Raw genomic sequence first — 19,307 nt, 5'->3', positions numbered from 1 at the left:
AAAAAATAAATAAATAAAAACGTTGAGGTTTGACCCCGGTGGTGGAGGAGGAATGGTTGCTGCTGCAGCAGACCTGAGCAAACACCCACCACCCATCTCATCTCCATTTAATCAAAAATCTGTTCTTTGCATTGAAGATTATCGAATGGTGTGAAGGACTGAGGGAGGGCTGAGCAGACCTTACCATAATTATATATGGATTCATGTGCTTCAGGTGTTATTTATCAGGGGTAAATTACCTGCTGAAATGGCAGATAATGGTGTTAACATGAGGAGGGCAATCAGAGCAACTGATTTAATGATGGAAACCAAATTGGTTTGAGCAGTGACATATTTCAAATTTACCCGTATTACTTACACAGACAACATTTTTGGAAAAGGACCTCTCAATGCTGAGGACGAGACAACAGAGCTGTGTTGACTCGCAGCCATTTGATATCCTCATACAACTGTGAAGACTTGATGAGATTCTGAACTTAAAGGACACCAAGGGTGTATCCTCTGCCGAGATTATCATTATGTCCCATGAAAGAGTTTGAGGGATTCCAATCTATTTTTACCATACCATACCATACCAACTTTATTTATAAAGCACTTTAAAACACCCACAGGACCAAAGTGCTATACACAATCATAAAATAGAAGGGTCAAATATAAAAGCAGTACTAAAGTAATTAAAATGTAAACACAATAAAACAAAGTCAAACATCTCAGATTGTGCCAAAAGCCAAAGAAAAAAGATGGGTCTTAAGAAGGGATTTAAAAACAACAAGTGAAGAGGCCTGTCTTATGTCCAAAGGAAGGTTATTCCATAGCTTGGGAGCTGCCACAGAAAAAGCACGGTCCCCTCTGAGCTTGCGCTTTGTCTTCGGGACCCTGAGAAACAACTGGTCAGCTGACCTGAGGGAACGGGAGGGTGTGTAGGAATGTAGCAGCTCAGACAGGTAGGGAGGGGCAAGGCCATTAAGAGCTTTAAAAGCAAATAAAAGGATTTTAAAATGAATCCTAAAATATACTGGCAACCAGTGTAAAGAAACTAAAACAGGGGAAATATGGTCAAATTTTCGTGTACCTGTTAAAAGTCGTGCAGCAGCATTTTGAACCCTCTGAAGCTGGGAAATGCATGAATCACTGACACCTATATATAGTGCATTACAGTAATCCAGCCGTGAGGTCACAAATGCATGGATTGCTGTTTCAAAGTGCTGTCTAGGAAGAATGGGTTTAACTTTGGCTAGCTGCCTTAAGTGGAAAAAGCTGGATTTTACAACAGCTCTGATGTGAGCTTCCAGCTTAAGACCAGCATCCATCTTGACCCCTAAATTTGTAACAACCGGCTTGACATATTGAGCCAAGGAGCAAGCATCGGACAGAGAGTCTTCATTGGAACTGCCAAAAATCACTACCTCTGTCTTATCTTCATTAAGTTTCAAGAAATTTAAAGCCATCCAGGCCTTCAAATCTTCCAGACATAAGAACAGAGAACGAAGAGAGGTGGAGTCTGCTTTCTTAAATGGTACATAAATCTGTGTGTCATCCGCATAACAATGAAAAGCAATCCCATATTTCTTAAAAACAGAACCAAGAGGAAGGAGGTATAACAAGAAGAGAAGAGGGCCTAGAACTGAGCCCTGTGGGACACCACACGACAGTGGAGCAGAGGAGGACCTATGGCCATCAAGACAGACACAAAAAGTACGTTTGGCCAAATAAGATTTAAACCAATCTAGGGCTATATGACCAATGCCCACCCACTGTTCCAAACGGGAAAGTAAAATTCTGTGATCAACTGTGTCGAAAGCAGCTGATAGATCCAACAACACCAAGACAACACAGTCACCAGAATCAGTTGCTAAAAATATATCATTAAAAACTTTTAAAAGAGCTGACTCTGTGCTATGAAATGATTTAAAACCGGACTGAAACACCTCTAAAATATTATGTTCAATGAGATAGGCCATTAGCTGATTACAGACTACCTTCTCAAGAATTTTTGAAACAAAAGGCAGTTTAGAGATAGGTCTATAGTTCGCCAAGACAGCAGGATCCAAGACTGGTTTCTTAATAAGAGGCTGGACAACTGCATGTTTCAAATTTTCAGGAACAACACCTGAGGACAAGCTACTATTTACAAGAGCAAGGACTGAAGGACCTATAGTATGAAAAACATCATTGAATAATCGAGGTGGAATAGTATCATCTGGAGAACCAGTCGGCCTTAAATGACTAACTACCTCTTGCAAAGATTGCAAGGTCACACATTCAAAGCTGTGGAAAACAGCAGAGCAAGGCACAAAAACTGAAGGGTCATGAACAGAAGGTATGATCTGGGCCCTAATAGAAGTGACTTTCTCAACAAAAAAGTGTAAAAAGCTTTCACATACAGCGGGTGAAGTCTCCACAAAACCACCATGTGGGGCATTTAGAACAGAGTTAATAGTTTTAAATAAAACAGAAGGATTGTGACTGTTTGATACAATTAGATCCGACAGGTGCCTTCTTTTGGCTTCTTTTACAATCCTTTGATAACAGCGCCAGCATTCCTTCAATATTTGGAGCGACACCTGCAATTTGTCCTTTTTCAATTTGCGTTCAGCTTTGCGACAGTTCCTCCTGGCAGCCCGAGTGTCGTCATTTAACCAGGGTTCATGTTTAGATTTTGAAAGTCTACTTTTTAATGGTGCCACCGAATCCAGAGCTGCTTTACTGGTAGAATAAAACCAGTTGCTGAGATCCTCGGTTTTATTTCCCACAGTCTCTGGGATGGTACAGTTCTGATTAAAAACTAAAGAAAACTGACCAGCAGTAGAAGGGTTAAGAACACGACAGAACCGAGCTGCAGCGCATGGTTTAACTTTAGTACAGGACAGCTTTATCTCAAATAAAACAGGCATGTGGTCTGAAAATAATGGGTCAGCAATCACCAAGTTAAAAACCGGTAGACCATAAGATAAAACCAGATCAAGAGTGTGTCCATGCTCATGCGTAGCACCAGTCACAGACTGCACAAGATTAAAAGAATCAATAACATTAAGAAACGACTGAGCCATAGGTGAAGTAGGACAACAGACATGAATATTAAAATCACCAACAATTAAAACTCGGTCATACCTTGGCATGATATCAGCCAAGAAATCAGAAAAATCATTTATAAAATTTTTGTTGTACTTTGGTGGCCGATAAACCACCGCACACAGCACAGTGTAGGAGCTGCCAAGTTCAAATAGGCTAAGCTCAAAGCTACTAAGCGGAGCTGGAGGCAACTGTTTACAAGTAAAACAACTTTTAAAAACAGTCACTATTCCTCCTCCTCGACCCGACAACCTTGGAGAATTAAAGTAGCGGCAGTTCTGCGGCAAAAGTTCATTAAAAATACTGGACTCACCCAATCCACTTGTCCATGATTCCGTTATAAATAAGAAATCTAAGCCTTGAGAGGAAAATAAATCCTTAATGATGAAGGTTTTGTTTGCCAGCGACCTAGCATTTATCAGACCGATCCTGGCAGAGATCGGTGGATCTACACCATCAGCTGCCGTCCTAGATTCCCGGCAAAGAGGCCGCAGGTTGCGAAGATTCACCCTGCGTCTGCAGGGCCTAGGAGTACAGGGACAACGGGGCTGGAATACTCCATCTTGGACACCACCAATAGGTATCAGACAGGCACCCACAGGATCCAATACGCGTAATGGGAAAGAAAGGCGGGGCACCAGCCCACGCATCTTGAAAGAGGCCGGAAAACATTGCCCCAAAGCAGCCTTCAATCGTACAAGCCGGCCGCTGCGCTTGCCACGGTGGGGGGCTCGCTTCCGTCGGAAAGGTAGAGACCAGAAACGACACAGGTAAGCTGGAATGCCCAACAGCAGGGGCGGGGTTTTGTCTCTAATATAATTCATCGATAACACATTTTCAGCCGAGGCTCCAATGTCCAGCAATCTTTGGCGATCATACACAATCAGAGCGTTTACACTTGTAATAGAGTTAAAAGCATACAGCAGACAAAACAGAAGGAGCGTCAGACGGCAAGCCTCAAACACTGGCGCCATCTTGATTCATGATCGATCTCATTCATCTCAGAGTGGATCCAAACACAGCACACACGTGGCTGTTACTCATTTTTGCCATATTGCACTTCTTCATCAAGTTTTCTCAAAAAATAACAAAGAGATTAGAGTTTCCTTCTTAAATGCAACTGATTCTACTTAATAAAGTCTGAAGAGGAGCAGTGCATGAAAAAAAAAAAAAAAAAAACTGTCCCAGTTTAAAGAAAACATTTTTCTCGTCTTCTCTTATTTCAACAGGCAATACCATCAGCAACACATCCATTTGTTTCAAATCAGTAAGCAGCATAAAAAATGTTATTAGCAAAAAAACACAACTGGAGACGAAAATGTCCTCTTTACCCCCATATTTACAGAGCCCTGATCCCATCATGGAGATTTACAGAGGGGAATCAGTGCAGTTTTAATGGGATTTTGAAAGATTTACCTGTTTGTTGGTTTACTGTAAAGGAACCCATAATGCACATCCTGAGCGATGAGCTACGTCACATGTGTAAACCATGCCGTCCACTCACCTTTTGCCCAGAGTGCTGAGCGGCGTGCTGAGGCTCAGTGAAGCTCCGGCAGGTTTGCGGTTGCGACCCGTCAGCTTGGCGGCAGATGGCTCCTTCTTTGGGGACTCCACCTTGTGGGCTGGGCTGGCAGCAGGCTTGATGTTCAGATCTTTCAGCACATCGTAGTTGATCTTGGTGGAGATCCTCTTCTGTTCCAGCATCTTCTCGATGGCCTCTTCGGCGTTGTTGGCTCGGATTGGGGGGCGTTTTTTAGGCGGGCCTCTCGGCTGATTCAAACAAACCCAAATCTTAACTCAGCTGTTGCAAACTAAAGCATACTTATGTTCAACATAAAACAAATGGTCAGGTGCTACATTTGACTTGCGGTGAAGCAAACAGGGAAAGAGAGGGAGAGCGTTATTAGGGTTAGTTTAAATTTTGCTTCATTTTTAGGCATGTGCTTTTCCTGGAAAAAAGACAATGCTAAAAAGGGTCTGAATAGGTCAAAAAGTTGCTAAATCTAGTTGATGACAGTGTAGAAAAAAAAAAATTCCTTCATGATTGTATTTTGATCTGTTGTGGGCATATTAAAAGTGTGTGTGTGTGTGTGTGTGTGTGTGAGACAGAAGGGTGCAGGGCGGAAGTGAAGCACTTCAATAGATATCACCCTCTCAGAAATTGAAATATGCATGTGGTTTATATTTACATATTTTTATAAATATATTTGACAACAATCCTTTACTTCAAATTGTGACCGCTGGTCGACCAGGAAACCTTAGTCCGGGGTGTTCCTAGTTTTACGAAGAGCTGCAGCTTCATCGGGCAGCCAGATGTCAGGGAGAATGCCATATCAGAAATAGGTCATGATCAATCACCCTCTGGTTTTCACTTGGCAAAATGTCAAAAAGGCCCAACATCATCTTTAAGAGTTTTGCTTTCTATCAAATTGACCTTGGAGCTGAGGGGACTTTGGCCTGTGAAAATGAGGGTGAGGAACGTCATTGCGAGGAAATTCAGTAAATTAGTGTGAACCATTTTTTATCTTGATGAAGACACCACATTGGGGTCATCACACAGCTGCAGTTATTCCACACTGACCTGGACCCCTGTCCAATGGAACAGATCAACACAGTTCAGATCAGGATGGTAACCACTAATGATTTTTAACCTCCAAACTAATGCTCACCACCAATCACAGTGAACAGATGTTGGGTCCAACAGAGAGTCTGCACTGAGCCAAAACCAGTGTTGGGGAAATTATCAGGGAACCACAGGACGTACAGCCCGCTCTGCGTGTGCTCAGCCGTCTCACATCGTTTATTCCCTCTCTGTACATGGCTGAACAGGTTTTCTTACTCTATGGTATTCTATGGTAGTCGTTCCTTTCAACTTAGTTTCTCTGATTCATCACTTAAAAGTGACTAATATTCTGGTTACAGCTTCTCAAATGTGAGAACTGATTGAGAATTGGGTTCACTAAATTCAGTACTTCAGTTTTGGATGGTCAAAGACTTTAAGATTGGGATCAACTATACTGTGATAATAATGAACACTGGTTGACTTTTTCCCAACAAAAGGTGACAACAGATAAACCAATGGATCACCAATATTGTTACAAAAATGATCAACAGATTTACGATGTTCTGAGAGGAAAGTAAGTTTAATCAGTCTTGGACATTAACCCCACAACATTCAAATGGGATTCCATTTAGGGTTTCTACTAGGCCGTCCCATTAGCCTCCATGTTTTATTTGCGTGTCATTCTTTGGTGAATTTGTGAGCATTCTAAGTACCGGTGTCCAGTTAAAAGGTCCACCTCAGTTTAAATTTCAGACAGATACTCTCACACTGCCATCAAGCACTCTTAAATGCTGAATCAGTGGCAGCAAGCTGCTCAGTCCCTGAGGTAGTGATGCAATCCCTGTGCATCATGTGTTCACCACCAAGCTGAACAATCATATTAAGACGGATAATTTTTGCCATGCGTTTCTTTTAGTATTAATATGTCTGATTGAGCTGGAGCAGCCAGGCCTGCACAGACTAGCAGTCATTTAAAATAAATGGGATCGTCTTTAATTCAAATTGGTCCATTTTTCTAATCCTTGCCAGATTTAAAGCAATTCTAAACCTTTTTCCTGAAGGTCATTTCCTTAGATCTTAACATGATAACACCCCCATACGGTACCCGATAATATCCAAATCAAAGGTTTAAATAAGGGAGGTTCCATCGGTCACTCCACGTGGAGGTCTTATGTGTTATTCTTTCCACCACCTTCTTGAATTATGAAAAATACATAATGGCAATTTCATCTCATTCAAATGTGTGCTTTATGGTTTCAAAGAAGATCAACGCTAAAAAGAGTTTGAGTTGCATTTACTTTTTCACGACATCACATTTTTATTCAGTTTTTTCCCCCTAACATGTATTAACTGAACATTATCTATAGTTAAACAAGTAGATCTACAGCTCTTGGTTGTTGTTTTTTTTAATAGGTGTGTAGTTATGAGCAGTTTTAATTATTCTAGCTGGAGGTTACACCATGTCAAGAAAATGATGCGCTGGAAGGTCAACGGCAGCTTGAAGAGCAATAAAATGCAACACAAACTGAACTGAGGAGTTTGTGCAGGGTGATTTTTATTCTCATTTGCATTCATTTACCCATTTTGAGTGAGTAGTCTATTTTAGTCTTTTATTTTAGTCTGAGATATGGGCAGCATCTTGGGGGGAGGTGTAATTCTAGTTCATTCTTAGATTGTTGGCATATCAGCCTGAAGCCAAAAGTGGAAAACATCTTTGAAATTACAAAAAAACCAAACAATGTAATGCACCTTTTCTTCTACATGACAGCTGAGGGCCTGCGAGAGCCAAACAACTTACATCTAAGATGTGTCAAGTTAATGCAATACAGAAGACAAAAAGAACTGAGCAAACATTTGAGTCCATTTCTTTGGACACACATTTCTCTTTTTTTTTTAATCAAACATTGCAAGTCTTTGCCTTCTTCTAGTCTAAAACTTAACTCTGAATATTCCTGTGTCTCAGATTATTCTTCCGTTTCAGATTAGGAGGACGTTTGATGATTTATGACAACAGATTTCAGGTTTATGCAGGTCAGGCTGAGGTAGGAACCGATCCCTAGGACATTAGACTGACCTGGTGGTTTTTCAGTTGGGAAACTGCTGAGGTCCACTTGCCTGATTTCTGACTGACTGAACAACTCAACCTCTCAGTTTAAAAACCTGTTCTGTGCATTAAAAAGTTTGAACTTTTTACAACAGTCTCAGAGTGCCAAACAATTTCCCTAACTTCAGTCCACTCCCCGTCTTTCTGTCAAAACTCAAACAAATACCGTTCTCAGACAGACTGCCTTACCTTCTTCTCTTTGTAGATCCCGAGCTCCTTCTCCTTCGCTATCTTTGCTTCTTTTTCTGGAAACAGTCCAAGTATACAAACTCAAAGATTAAAATTGAACACTTCACAGTCAGAAATTACCACCAGCCACAACTTGAACGCTGACAGGTTCAGTTGGAGGTTTAACTTTGTTTGACTGAGGACGAGCTGAAAGTAGGAGGCAGATCTTGGGACGAACCAGCCACGGCATACAAAATAAAGTGAAACTCTTCCTTGAAACGCATCCTGAAAGTACCTTTCTGCTCTTTGAGGTAGTCTGAGTTTTCTGCCATCCAGAGCGCTGTCTTGATTTTGATTTCCTTGTCACTCAGCAGATACTACAGAGAGGCAAACGGAGCAAAGGACAGCAATCAAACACTAAATCACAGGTTTTTTTTTATTCTATCCGAGGTAAACAGACGTTTCCTTGATCTCCGGTCAAATTAATTTTTAATCTACATCACCAAAACATTTTCCTGTGTCATGTACTCAGTATTTTTTTTTACAAACTAAACCAATGAATTCCGAGTCGATGGATAAGTGCTGAAGATGGCTGAGGTCTTGAAAACCGAGAACACCGAGGCCAACACAAAAGAATGTTTAGAGCAAGAAATATGCAGCGAGACCAAATTAACTTTTCATAACATGGGTCTTAATATTACACAGCACCTGGCAACATTTATGGAATGCCGACTGATGAAAAATGTTCAATCCTATTTGGCTTTGTAAAAAAAACTATTCTAATTTTTGGACCTTTTTTTCACATCAATTAGTAGAATAAATTCTGGAAAAAAGTCAGTATTTTGTTGCAGCTCCTCTGACTTTTCTGACACTTTGAGCCATTGACACCACTAATGACAAATATATTCTTCATCAGCCGCGTTTCAACTTCCTTCTATTGCAGCTGACAAATTAGCTTTGCAGGGTGGAGTCTCATCACAAACCATCTTTTTCCAACTAAATTGAAATCCAGACTGTTGTCATTGTGATGATGCATCTTTGCCGAAGAACAGCTTGCGTGCCCTTTGCTCGGTTGGAAGATGCATTACCATCCAGTAAAAATGACCTCGGCATCAACGAACTTCCTTTTGACTCGTGGAATGACCAATTGAATGTAGAGGTAATGCCTGCCACCTCCCCTGGTGCTTTACCCAGTATCAACCCTATCTCATCAGTGACTGTGGAAATGAGTTTGTTTTCTTCAGTCAGTCATCTTTATACGTTTTATTTGACCTGCACCAAACTAAAGTTCCAGCACCATCTCCCTGTCCAATGCAGATTCATCACTGAAAGTCTCCTTCATCCAACCATCCACAGTCCATGAACGGACGACTCTTTGGCCCACAGTAACCTTGTTTTCTTACATCGAGGTGTTTGTTACTGTTTACATTTGGCTTTTCTGGATGCAAATCCCATTTCAATCAAATGGTTTCTCACAGTTGGATCACAAATATTGACTCCTGTTTCTGCGCATTTGTTTTGTTGTGCATTTTCTATTTTTAGGCACGACCGCTTCTTTGACTGACCTGCATGTTTCCCTTTTCCAACCTTCCCATTTTGTTTGTACTTGCTCCACATGTTAGACACAGGTGACTGGGAACAACCAATGCCTTTTGCCACAATTCCTGTGAAATTGTCTTCTTATAGAGTTTTATAAATCATTATAATCTCAGCTCTCTAGTCGGGGGTCATGTTTCCTGCCAATAAACCAGGTGCAACAGTTTATGAAGCTCTGCAAGCACTCTTAACTACATATTCATTTTTACTCATTTTTAAACATGGGCAGGTATTGGTTTTAGAATTGCCAAAAAAAACTACCAATAATATAATCCTTAAAGTTCAGCTGTTAAATAAAACTGTTTTCCAGGGGTTGTTGCTCAGTCCACCTTTATCAGTTACAATACGATTGTAAGATATCTGGAAACAATCTGATTATCTAAAGCACTTTCACTGGAAGTAAAACTGGAAGAGAGAACACTTTAAATGTCAGAATGAAATAATCCATGTGCAGGATATTGAAAGTGCAACAGGTCAAAGCTGAAACAGAATACTGGCCAGCACACTATGATATATGCTTCCATGTGAGAGTTTGAATAAAACTTCTCTTTAGCAATGTGTTCATGTTCTCATACATCAACCTCATGAGTACAATCTTACCACAAGTGAAAGGTCAAAATATGGAAGAATATGACAGAAAAAGCCCCCCAAAAAACAGCCAAAAACTTGGATTCAAGCTTTTGTTCCATCCTCACAGCATGAAAATACTGAACAAACAGTGGCAGTATACCATCAAACGGGAATCTAGCAGCCGCCTTTAAAAATTAGAATTAGCTCATTATCAAGACATTTTAATTATGTTTTTTAAAAAAACTGTATGTAATTTTGTGTCTGTATTGGTTTCGTATTGACTGAAGCTCGACGTACCAGCTCGATCTCGCTGTCATCTATTCCACTCAGGTCCAGCTCCCCGCTGTCAGCAGCGCCATCTGTCATGGAGACAACAACCAGAACGGACACGCTCACAGAATCTGCTGTAATGCACATTTTCCCTGCCTCATTCCCGTCCCAGGAGGGTGAGACAGGAAACATCAGCTTGTCCAAAACAAAACATACACACACACACACACACACACACACATCTCCAACATCCATTAATCTCCTCCTCGTGGAAACAGTGAAACATCCAACTTCCACCAGGGGTTAATCAGCAAATAAAAACACACTGTGACTTCTGATAAGACCTTAATAAGATTAACTCATATTTAAGCGGATCAACCTCGACACACATTATCAATTCCAATTCACTTTCTAGATTGCGGCACTTGTGTTGAGATGGGGACATGCTGAAACAGCACTTTGCATTTCTCGTGTGATGGCCGCGACGCGCTCCCGCTTCTACCTGCGTTTCTCCGAGATGGCGCTGATTGCCAAAGTGAAACAACAGACATTTTAAAAGGGATGATAAAAGAAAATTGCCTTTCCAACCTCCAGGTGTGCACACAGTTCAATTTTGGAAGAGAAATGTTCAAAGGAAATGTGATCGACTTTGATAAGAGAAACAAAGGATTTTTTTTCTGCTTTTCATGACGAGGGAGCGTGCGATGGTTTCGACAGTTGAGGAAAAACCATCAATGGAAAATTCAACAGCTTTCACTCCAGAAGATTCTCCACCTTGATTAGCTGTTTTGAAACAAAGTGCAACTGTTCTCTGGCAGCCCGCAGACATCAAACAGTCAATCAAAGCCGCAAAGATGGTAAGAAATGTTTTAAACGGGTGGCAGGCATAAGGTTTAGGGAAGTAATTTAACTTCAGTCAGTTCTGCTTTTGACATTTTCATAGGGGGGGCCTGCTTCCTGAAGTTCAAACTCCCAACAGGGCAGCAGCTTCAAAGAAGAGCCACCTGAGTCGACAGGCAGCTTTCCTGCTTCATTAAGGGGAAACAGGTGCAAAGACAGACAGGGAAGAGCTGAGGAAGAGGAATACACCAATCCTCAGACAGTAAATGGTGCGTTCGCTGCACAACTGAAGAGGCTGGGGGTGGGGGGGATTAATCTAGTCAGTCATTTGAGTTAAGTTAGTAGATTGCAGCCTCCTTAAAAAAGAAACCACTGCAGAGGGAAGAGATAGGTCAGTCGCTATCTTCCGGGCACAGCCCTCTAAGAACTTCCTCTCCGTGAAGTGTGAGGATGAGATAAGACAGAGACAAGCCCTGGGAGAGATCCGATGCTCCAGGAGGCAGAGAGGCAGCGAGACAAAGAGCTGATAACACCAGTCCAACCCCAGAGAGAGGAGAGGGGAGGGAGCAATTACAGAGTTATTATTCAGCGAGTGCTTTGATAAATCTACATGTGCTAATTTGATCCAACCCATTAAATTGTTCTTGAACGTACAGAAGAATGTGCCGACCTCAGGTTCATAATCTTACTCGAGCTGAACAAATAAGGAAGGAAAAGTTGAAATATGAGACAACAGGACATAATCACATTGGACGTTTGTCTTTATTTTTGGCCTTTTAATGATAACTTTGATAGCAGACAGAAAACGGGAAGGTTGGGGATGACATTCTCAGCACGAAGATCCTGGTGCCACAGAGATGCCAAACAAAACATGCAGAACAAATGTGTTGCTGTAAACCAAAGATGTCACCCTTTGCACAGACTCAAAGAGTCTGCATGAAAGCCTCTTTTCTCGATTGTCTGACAAATTTAACATGAGCTCAAGTTTAAGCGTCTCTCTCCACGTAGCTGGATCTTGTGAGATTTATTAAATCGACAGAAGAGGAGAGCCACCAATCAGCTTCTAGTGCTAGATACAGGCGGGTTTTACGTGCGACGTGCACCCTGAACGCATCACAACCGTATTAGTTAAATAAGCCAACGATGAATTTGTATTCAACTCACAGTGGTCAGGTTAAGCTGCATCAGTCACTTTTAATGAGATTATCTCCCCATTACAGAGGTCAAAATGAGTTAAGCCTTCTGAACTCTGAACTGGAAGAAGAGTATTACATCATCGGATTATAGCAAAAACTTGTTCCAAAAGTCTTGCGGTTTGTTCAGGTGATACTTTGCAAATCAAAGCTGTGCTGCCATGTTCTTTTTTAGAAAGAAGAGGCTTTCTCCTAGCAACCTTCTAATTGTACTGCCGTGAACTTTAACATTTAACATGCTAACCGAGGCCTATAGAGTCTGAGATGTAGCTCTTGGGTTTTTTTTGCAGTTTCTCTGAGCATTGCACATTCAGACCTTGGGGAGAACTTGCCGGGACGTCCATTCCTGGGAAGATTAACAGCTGTTTTGAATGTTTTCCACTTGTAATTAATCTTTCTCCCTGTAAAATGATGGAATCCGAATAGTTTTGAAACAGCCTTATAACCCTTCCCAGATTTATAAGGTCTAAGATCATTGCTGATGTGTTTCCTCCTAGGCATTGTGGTAACACACATCTGGATGCTTTAGACCATCAAACTGCCAAAACTTCTGCTTTTATAAGATTCCACAATCAACTTTTAGTCCAAGGTTATCTGAGGTCATATGTGAGAGGTGATGGAGTCAAATGTAGGGAAAATTTGGTTGTTTTAGCTAAAACCCTCATTCCGAGTCCTGGACAAAAACAGTTAGGCTTGAACAAAACAAGGCAAAACATGGAATATCAGCATTACAGAAAGGAGATTCAATCATTTTAGGTCATGTTTTCTAACAATCTGCTTTAATCTGTCGTCTGGCTCGGTTGGATGTGGGTGTCTTGATTGATGTGTCCACATTCTTGATTAACAAATGGAACACAGTCTGAAGCTGTGCATGGATTTATAAATCTGATCATCATCCGGCACATGTCATTTTCAGCATCTGTGTGCATTTGCCCAAAAGTACGGATCTTCTGCAGCATTTTTTGGACCAGATTAGTGTAACGTTAATGCAAAACATCATTTTAACTTTTTTAAACAAAAAGAAAAACTTAATGAAATGGCATTAAGAGGCTGTGTCATTTGTATTTGGTACTTAAGCGATCAAACCTCATTAGGTTAACTTTAGGGAAGGTTTTTTTTTTTTTTTTTAAATATTTGGGTCCTTTCATTTCTTTTCTTTTTTTTAAACTGTACTTCTTCAATTTTCATTCTTTCATGCACCACTGATTTATTGTTTATGGTCCGAGACAGAACTAAGCCAAAATATTTCTATTTCTTACCATTATAGACCGTACATTTACATGTATATGACAAATAAACGCTATATATAAACACTAGTATAGTTCCACAGTAAATTAGACCAGAACTACCACTTGAGGCACGTGACCAGGAAGGATTGATTCACATACTGTATTTGTGTCCCACAACGCTCGTGTACCGCTAGAACTAATAATTATCTGACAGATAATCAGCTACCATTCATGCAAAAATACCAAGAATTCTCTTCTGAAATCCAACTATTTGCAGCTTTTATCGGTCATATGACTGAAACCCTATGACGGAGAGAGGAAGATCTCATCATCTTCTCACAGCTTACTTGCAACATGATGGCTGGAATTGGTCTTTTGTTCAGGTTCCAACTGTCAAGCTACCTTAATGCTAACATCCAACAATAATTGAATTGTTTTTTTTATTATTATTATTTTTCTTTTTAAAAAGGACTCATGTAATTTTGGTATACAGAATTACATTTAACAGATCTTAAACAAGATGTTTTACACCATTAAACTTGCTTTGCTGGTGTCACAGAGGAGACACATATGTCTGAGAAATTGCCAAATTCAATTTCTTTTCAAGAATACAGCAACTCTGAAAATAAATCGAGTAGGAAACTAAGGTGCTGTTTACACATACCCGGGCATTTTGATAAACGAAGACCTTTCCCTTCGTTTGTGCCTTTCGTTTATACACAAACGGAGTTTTTTCCTCCGAAAACGAGGCATAAAAAAAACTCCGGCAAAAGTGGAGATTTTTTTAAAACTCCGTTTAGCGTTTGTGTATTAACTGGTTGAAAGAGACAAAAACGGAGTTTTGGGCAATTGAGAATGAGGAGTTGTCGTCATAGTACAGAGCCCTGCCCCTATCTGCCATGTTGGCAGAATGCTAGCGAGAAAACGCCATTCTCTCCGTTCATTAACAGTGCACGCGTGTGTTTTTTTTAAATCAGTAAGTTTAAACAGTGCGGAATTGCAAGAACATGCCTGGAAATCACTGCTGTGTGAAGAACTGTTCCAGTACCTCACATAATACGTTTGGGAAACATAGGAACAACGAAATACATTTTTTCGAAGTTCTTCCTGTCAGCGGTTCTCTATAAGGCTTCTGATTGGCTTGTGTGGAATTCTCATTGTTCTAACACTGCCACCGTCAGGCTTGGCGTAATTTAACAGCTCTTGATAGCGTTTTTATGCTGATCAATATAGACGTGTTTTTTTTTTAAAAACGGGGCTGTGTGCACCTAGTTATTTTTGCAAACAAAGGTTAGAAAATATGTGTTTATCAAAATACCCGGGTATGTGTAAACAGCACCTGAGGGGGGGCAGGCCAGCAGCAGTCTGAGCCATGTGCGAGGTGTTAACTCAATCTCCCTGTTCTCTGCTACTCTTCACAGACAGGTAACCTGACCCCACACTTAGCCCTCAGCCACTCTCCTACTGCTTCTGAAATACCCAATAATACCCTCCCTGTACGGCCGCCTCCAACATGTCGCTGTGTCCCGGGCGGCGGCGGCGTGCCCGTCTGATGCAGTCAGCAGAATGAGATGCTTCACCACAGAGGCTCGCTAATACCAAAGCACACAAAGAAACAGAAAATGTGCCCTGTGGGAGTGAACGCTAACAGGTGAAGCAGAAAGAGGTGAGAGAGGGAGAGGGGAAGAGATTTAAAAGACAGAGAGGGGAGGGGGAAGATGGGGTGAAAAAGAGAACCAGCAAAAAGACATCAAAGGATAAGGCTGCTGTAGTTTTGTATTTATTCAAGTCTTCAAACCCCAGAAAAGAACAAAAGCAACTGTGTTTGTAATTTCTCAACTCTTGCTGCAATTGATATATGACATACATATATGTGCATACACTGTGTATAATATGCCTAAAAGTTTAAGTTGGAGAATGGCTGAAGTCATCCCTACTCTGCTGAACAGCAAATAAACGGCAAAGAGGCAGCTGTACTTGGTGTCAAGCTGGTTCTCTGAATAAATCAAACACTTTCAGACTTCAAAGTACGGAGTATCTGCGTCACCTTGTTATCTTCAGCTTTCCAACATTTCTTTAGCTCTCCGCCCTACATTTCTTAAGCCTCGTTTCCACTATGCAGCCCGGTACGAGTCGGTTCAGAATGGTACAGTACGGGTGGGGTCGCTTTGGGGTCAGCTTGCGTTCCCACTGTACAAAGGAGACCCTCATGGGTGGCCGGAGTGCATGCCGAAGCGTAAATAGCAAATAACAGCAATAACAAATAACTTAACCATAATCTCGATCCACCTCCAAACTTCTTCAGCTTAATGCGACACTGGCTCGCGGTCCGGTTGAAACCACTCTGCCATTTTCGCAGGAATCAGCTGGAAAACTTTTTTCGTTTCGCACAGCGCCATCGAGCTCCCGCTGCACAGCCTCCTCACCAACAACGGAGGGCAGAGCCTGGAACTGGTCCTGTGTGCTAGGTACCCAAAGCAGAAGGGTTACGAAAATGGTAACGGGTTCCATGGGACCGGTACGCTTTCATGGTAGTGGAAACACTGAAATAAGAAAATCGTTCTGAACCGACCCGTACCGGACTGCATAGTGGAAACGAGGCTTTACTCAACCAGTTGCAGCAATTTTCACAATGCTGCGGGCATCACCCTGAAGACATAGAACGGTATTCTTCAAGCATGGAAGCCACTGATGGAGAAAGCCAACAAAAGGGAAGGCGAGGAGGAACGAGTGAACAGAAAAGACCAAGGAGGCATTGTGGAAAGAGTCAAGAGGTTATAAACAGAAAAACGTTTTGACAATTTGAGACACTTAAAGAGCAAAGCTAATCGAGAAAAATGAAAAATTAGGCTGAAGGAGTTTAGTGATCCCTTTCTACCTCTTTCTTTGCTGCCTGATCTGATGCGGAAAGACAGAAATGACAAGAGGAGACCAGGAACAGAAATGAACAGTGGCTAAATGAAAACTCCTCCACACCTCCCTGCATCACTCCTCCAGCTCCCCTACATCTCCTTCCTCTTTTCCAAAAAACAAAAAAATTAAATATAGATTAAATGCCCAAGTTGAGCTCTAAAGAGAGTCCCTCAGTCTATAATCTAAAGGATTTCTGACCAGACTGATTAGACATGTGGTTCCTGTTGTATTGATAACTGCAGGCACAATATGACATTGAATTGGAGATGTTTTCCTTAAGCGTTGATATCGCACATGCTCTAAGTACAGTGCAACTTAAAGATACACTAGAGAAGTTTGTGAACCTTAAAAACTATGTGCCTCTGGGTGCTCCAGGGCTGTTTCAGGCCTAAGATGTGGCACTTAAGAACTTTGGTTTACTGCCCAGCACAACACGATTTAATTTATTTGATAAATAGAGTTTAAAAAATAAAAGGAAAAAATAGTTAACCTTGATAACTGATTGGCTATTTTGTTATGTTGCGTTTGCTTTGCTTTGCTTGGATCCGTCCATGAAGTCGCCAACGTGCTAACTCGGCTTGCTTAAGAGTTCCTGTCAAAGCACTCTGCTCGGAGGTCCGGCCTGTTTGGCTGCTAATTTAGTTGACTTTTGATTTCCTAGCTGAGCACTTGGGTTCCCGTGGCAATAGAGTTTCAGACTTGCTTAGCTAAGAGCTAGCTGAGAGGTCAACAAGCCAGGAACTCTGAAGCTAGCTGAGGCAGCTCTCGAGCAAAGAAGCCTAATTTTAAAATGCCATGGGCATCCCTTGGCTGGGAGCTACTCATTCAACTAAATCTGGTTTAGCCAACTCAGGGGTCCAGAGGTCCCTCTCCTTCTCCTGAGTTTCTGACCAAGCAATCAGAAGATCCAGGCTCATTCATCTGAGAGCATCTATGACAAAAGGCATAAAGGCAGCAAGAGATGCAGCTCAGTCCCATGTCAATTTGTCATGGCAAGGACAAGCATACACACCCTATCACCTCTCCACAGGGATGCTCCAAGGCTTGGTGCTGGGACCCCATTTTCTTTACAATTCAATATGTACCACTTCATTGAGTCCAGTTATATGCTTGTGTAGCTTCCCATAGCACCGCTGTGAAACCCCTACAGACAGACAAGAATGCAGTGGCTTGGTTGGTGTTCCATCAACTGAAAAGGGCAAACCGCCCCACTAATAACTTATTTTGGCTACACATGGATGCCCAGATTGTAGATAATAGACTAATGATCAGTGGAGTATTTAAGATATTGTCAATCACATTTATTCTAAAAGGTTTTGAAGGTTTATTAATCTGAGTCCAGTGGTGAAGAACTAACAAGCAATTTCTTTACTTGACAGGTTTCATTTGCAATCAGAACACTGCAACAATCACTTCTTAACAAACCAGGAATTTAACCTCTTGTGTTGCTTGCAGGCTCTAACACCTCTGTGCTAAACAACTAAGTGCATCAAATTGGAAACAAAAAACAGCTCCTGGTGTTCAAGTCCTTCCTTGCAGTAGTATGCGGTAATAAGGCTCTGTGCCGGCTCTGCCCCGGAGAAATAACCAGCAAACCAAGGCAATAAATAGAGAGAGAGAGATTCTTGCTGACACGGGCCGGCCGAGCGAGCCCATTATAACGTGACCTCCCCAACCTTGGAGAAGCCCTGACTGAAAGTACGCCCACTCCACCACCTGCTTCTCTCTCACTCCTCCTTCCCTTGGCTCACAGAATGGGAAGTGGGGAGCTATAAACATATTGCTGAGGGACAACATGAGCCTTGAAACTACAATGTAGCCCACTTGATTATATTTGACAGCTATCCTAACAAATGTATGTGTAACCTTTAACAAAGCATGGTGAGGTGAGATTCTACATTTTTCAAATTCCCCATAAAATCCCCCCAAAAAGTCCAAAACCAACAGAAAATTCTTTTCTTTCCCCAATGTGCCTTTCTGTATGCCACAAATCTCTATTCTTGTTAAGGAACTTACAAACACATCAGTGATCCGCACTGGTCCACTGGGTGAATTGTTTTCTCTTCACTGAAACTTTCATACTCCTGCCTGCTGACCAAGAAAAGCAGCAAAAGTTCCCAAAACATTTACACAAAAATATATTTGTGAATAGCTGGTAAACGTTTTTACAAACAATGGGCTTGGAAATGGTAGCTGCAGATGGAATTTTATCAAAATCATATTATGTAGCGACACGCAATGTGCGGAAACAAATTTATGAAAAAAGCTAATTTAGTAAACCGTAACGATGTCGTGAAAATATCAAGAACCCAACATCCCACTTTATAAAAAGATGAGAATTCAGATCTGCTCCAAATGCAATTACTCACAACTTCCCACTAAATGTCACTTCTTCATTACACATAACCTCTGACCAGTTGTACAATGCTCTTCTGGTAAGTTAGCAGCTGCGTTACTTTCTAAATGAGAAAGTTCTCAAGTGCCAAATAAAATGTACTTCTCCATGGGCTACTGTTGTAGACTTACAATTATGTGGATTTACTCAGCAGGAAATGTCAATGTGAGATCATTTAGAAAAGCTTCTGCAACTGTGGTCCAAGCATGACATTTCATTCCTGCTGCACACCGAAGAATTCATTTTGGATTTTTTTATTGAATGACTGAAGTCTGCACAGTGCACGGCTGGCTGAAGATCGTAAAATTTCCCCCAAAATGACCTAAATAATGGAGTGTTTGTATGCATGTGTGTCTGTGTGTAGAGAGAGGGTGTAAAGGGAAAAAAAGATTCA

At 41.4% G+C, this 19,307-nt stretch overlaps 1 protein-coding gene across 1 annotated transcript in view; it reads right to left on the bottom strand.

The window, feature by feature from the left end:
* Window positions 1-19,307, bottom strand: part of brf1a (BRF1 general transcription factor IIIB subunit a) — a 121,090-nt gene that overhangs the window by 46,254 nt on the left and 55,529 nt on the right. Inside the window, exons 13-16 of the mRNA XM_075447706.1 lie at window positions 10,371-10,432; window positions 8,203-8,284; window positions 7,929-7,984; window positions 4,577-4,842 (exon numbers count right to left, since the gene is read on the bottom strand). Coding sequence (XP_075303821.1) covers window positions 4,577-4,842; window positions 7,929-7,984; window positions 8,203-8,284; window positions 10,371-10,432 — 466 coding nt within the window. The remainder of the gene's footprint in view (window positions 1-4,576; window positions 4,843-7,928; window positions 7,985-8,202; window positions 8,285-10,370; window positions 10,433-19,307) is intronic.

The sequence above is a fragment of the Odontesthes bonariensis genome, chromosome 17 (genome assembly GCF_027942865.1).
Source record: "Odontesthes bonariensis isolate fOdoBon6 chromosome 17, fOdoBon6.hap1, whole genome shotgun sequence".
NCBI classification, from domain to species: domain Eukaryota; kingdom Metazoa; phylum Chordata; class Actinopteri; order Atheriniformes; family Atherinopsidae; genus Odontesthes; species Odontesthes bonariensis.
Note: the sequence above shows the minus strand (reverse complement) of the source record. Positions and strands in the feature narration are given on the sequence as shown.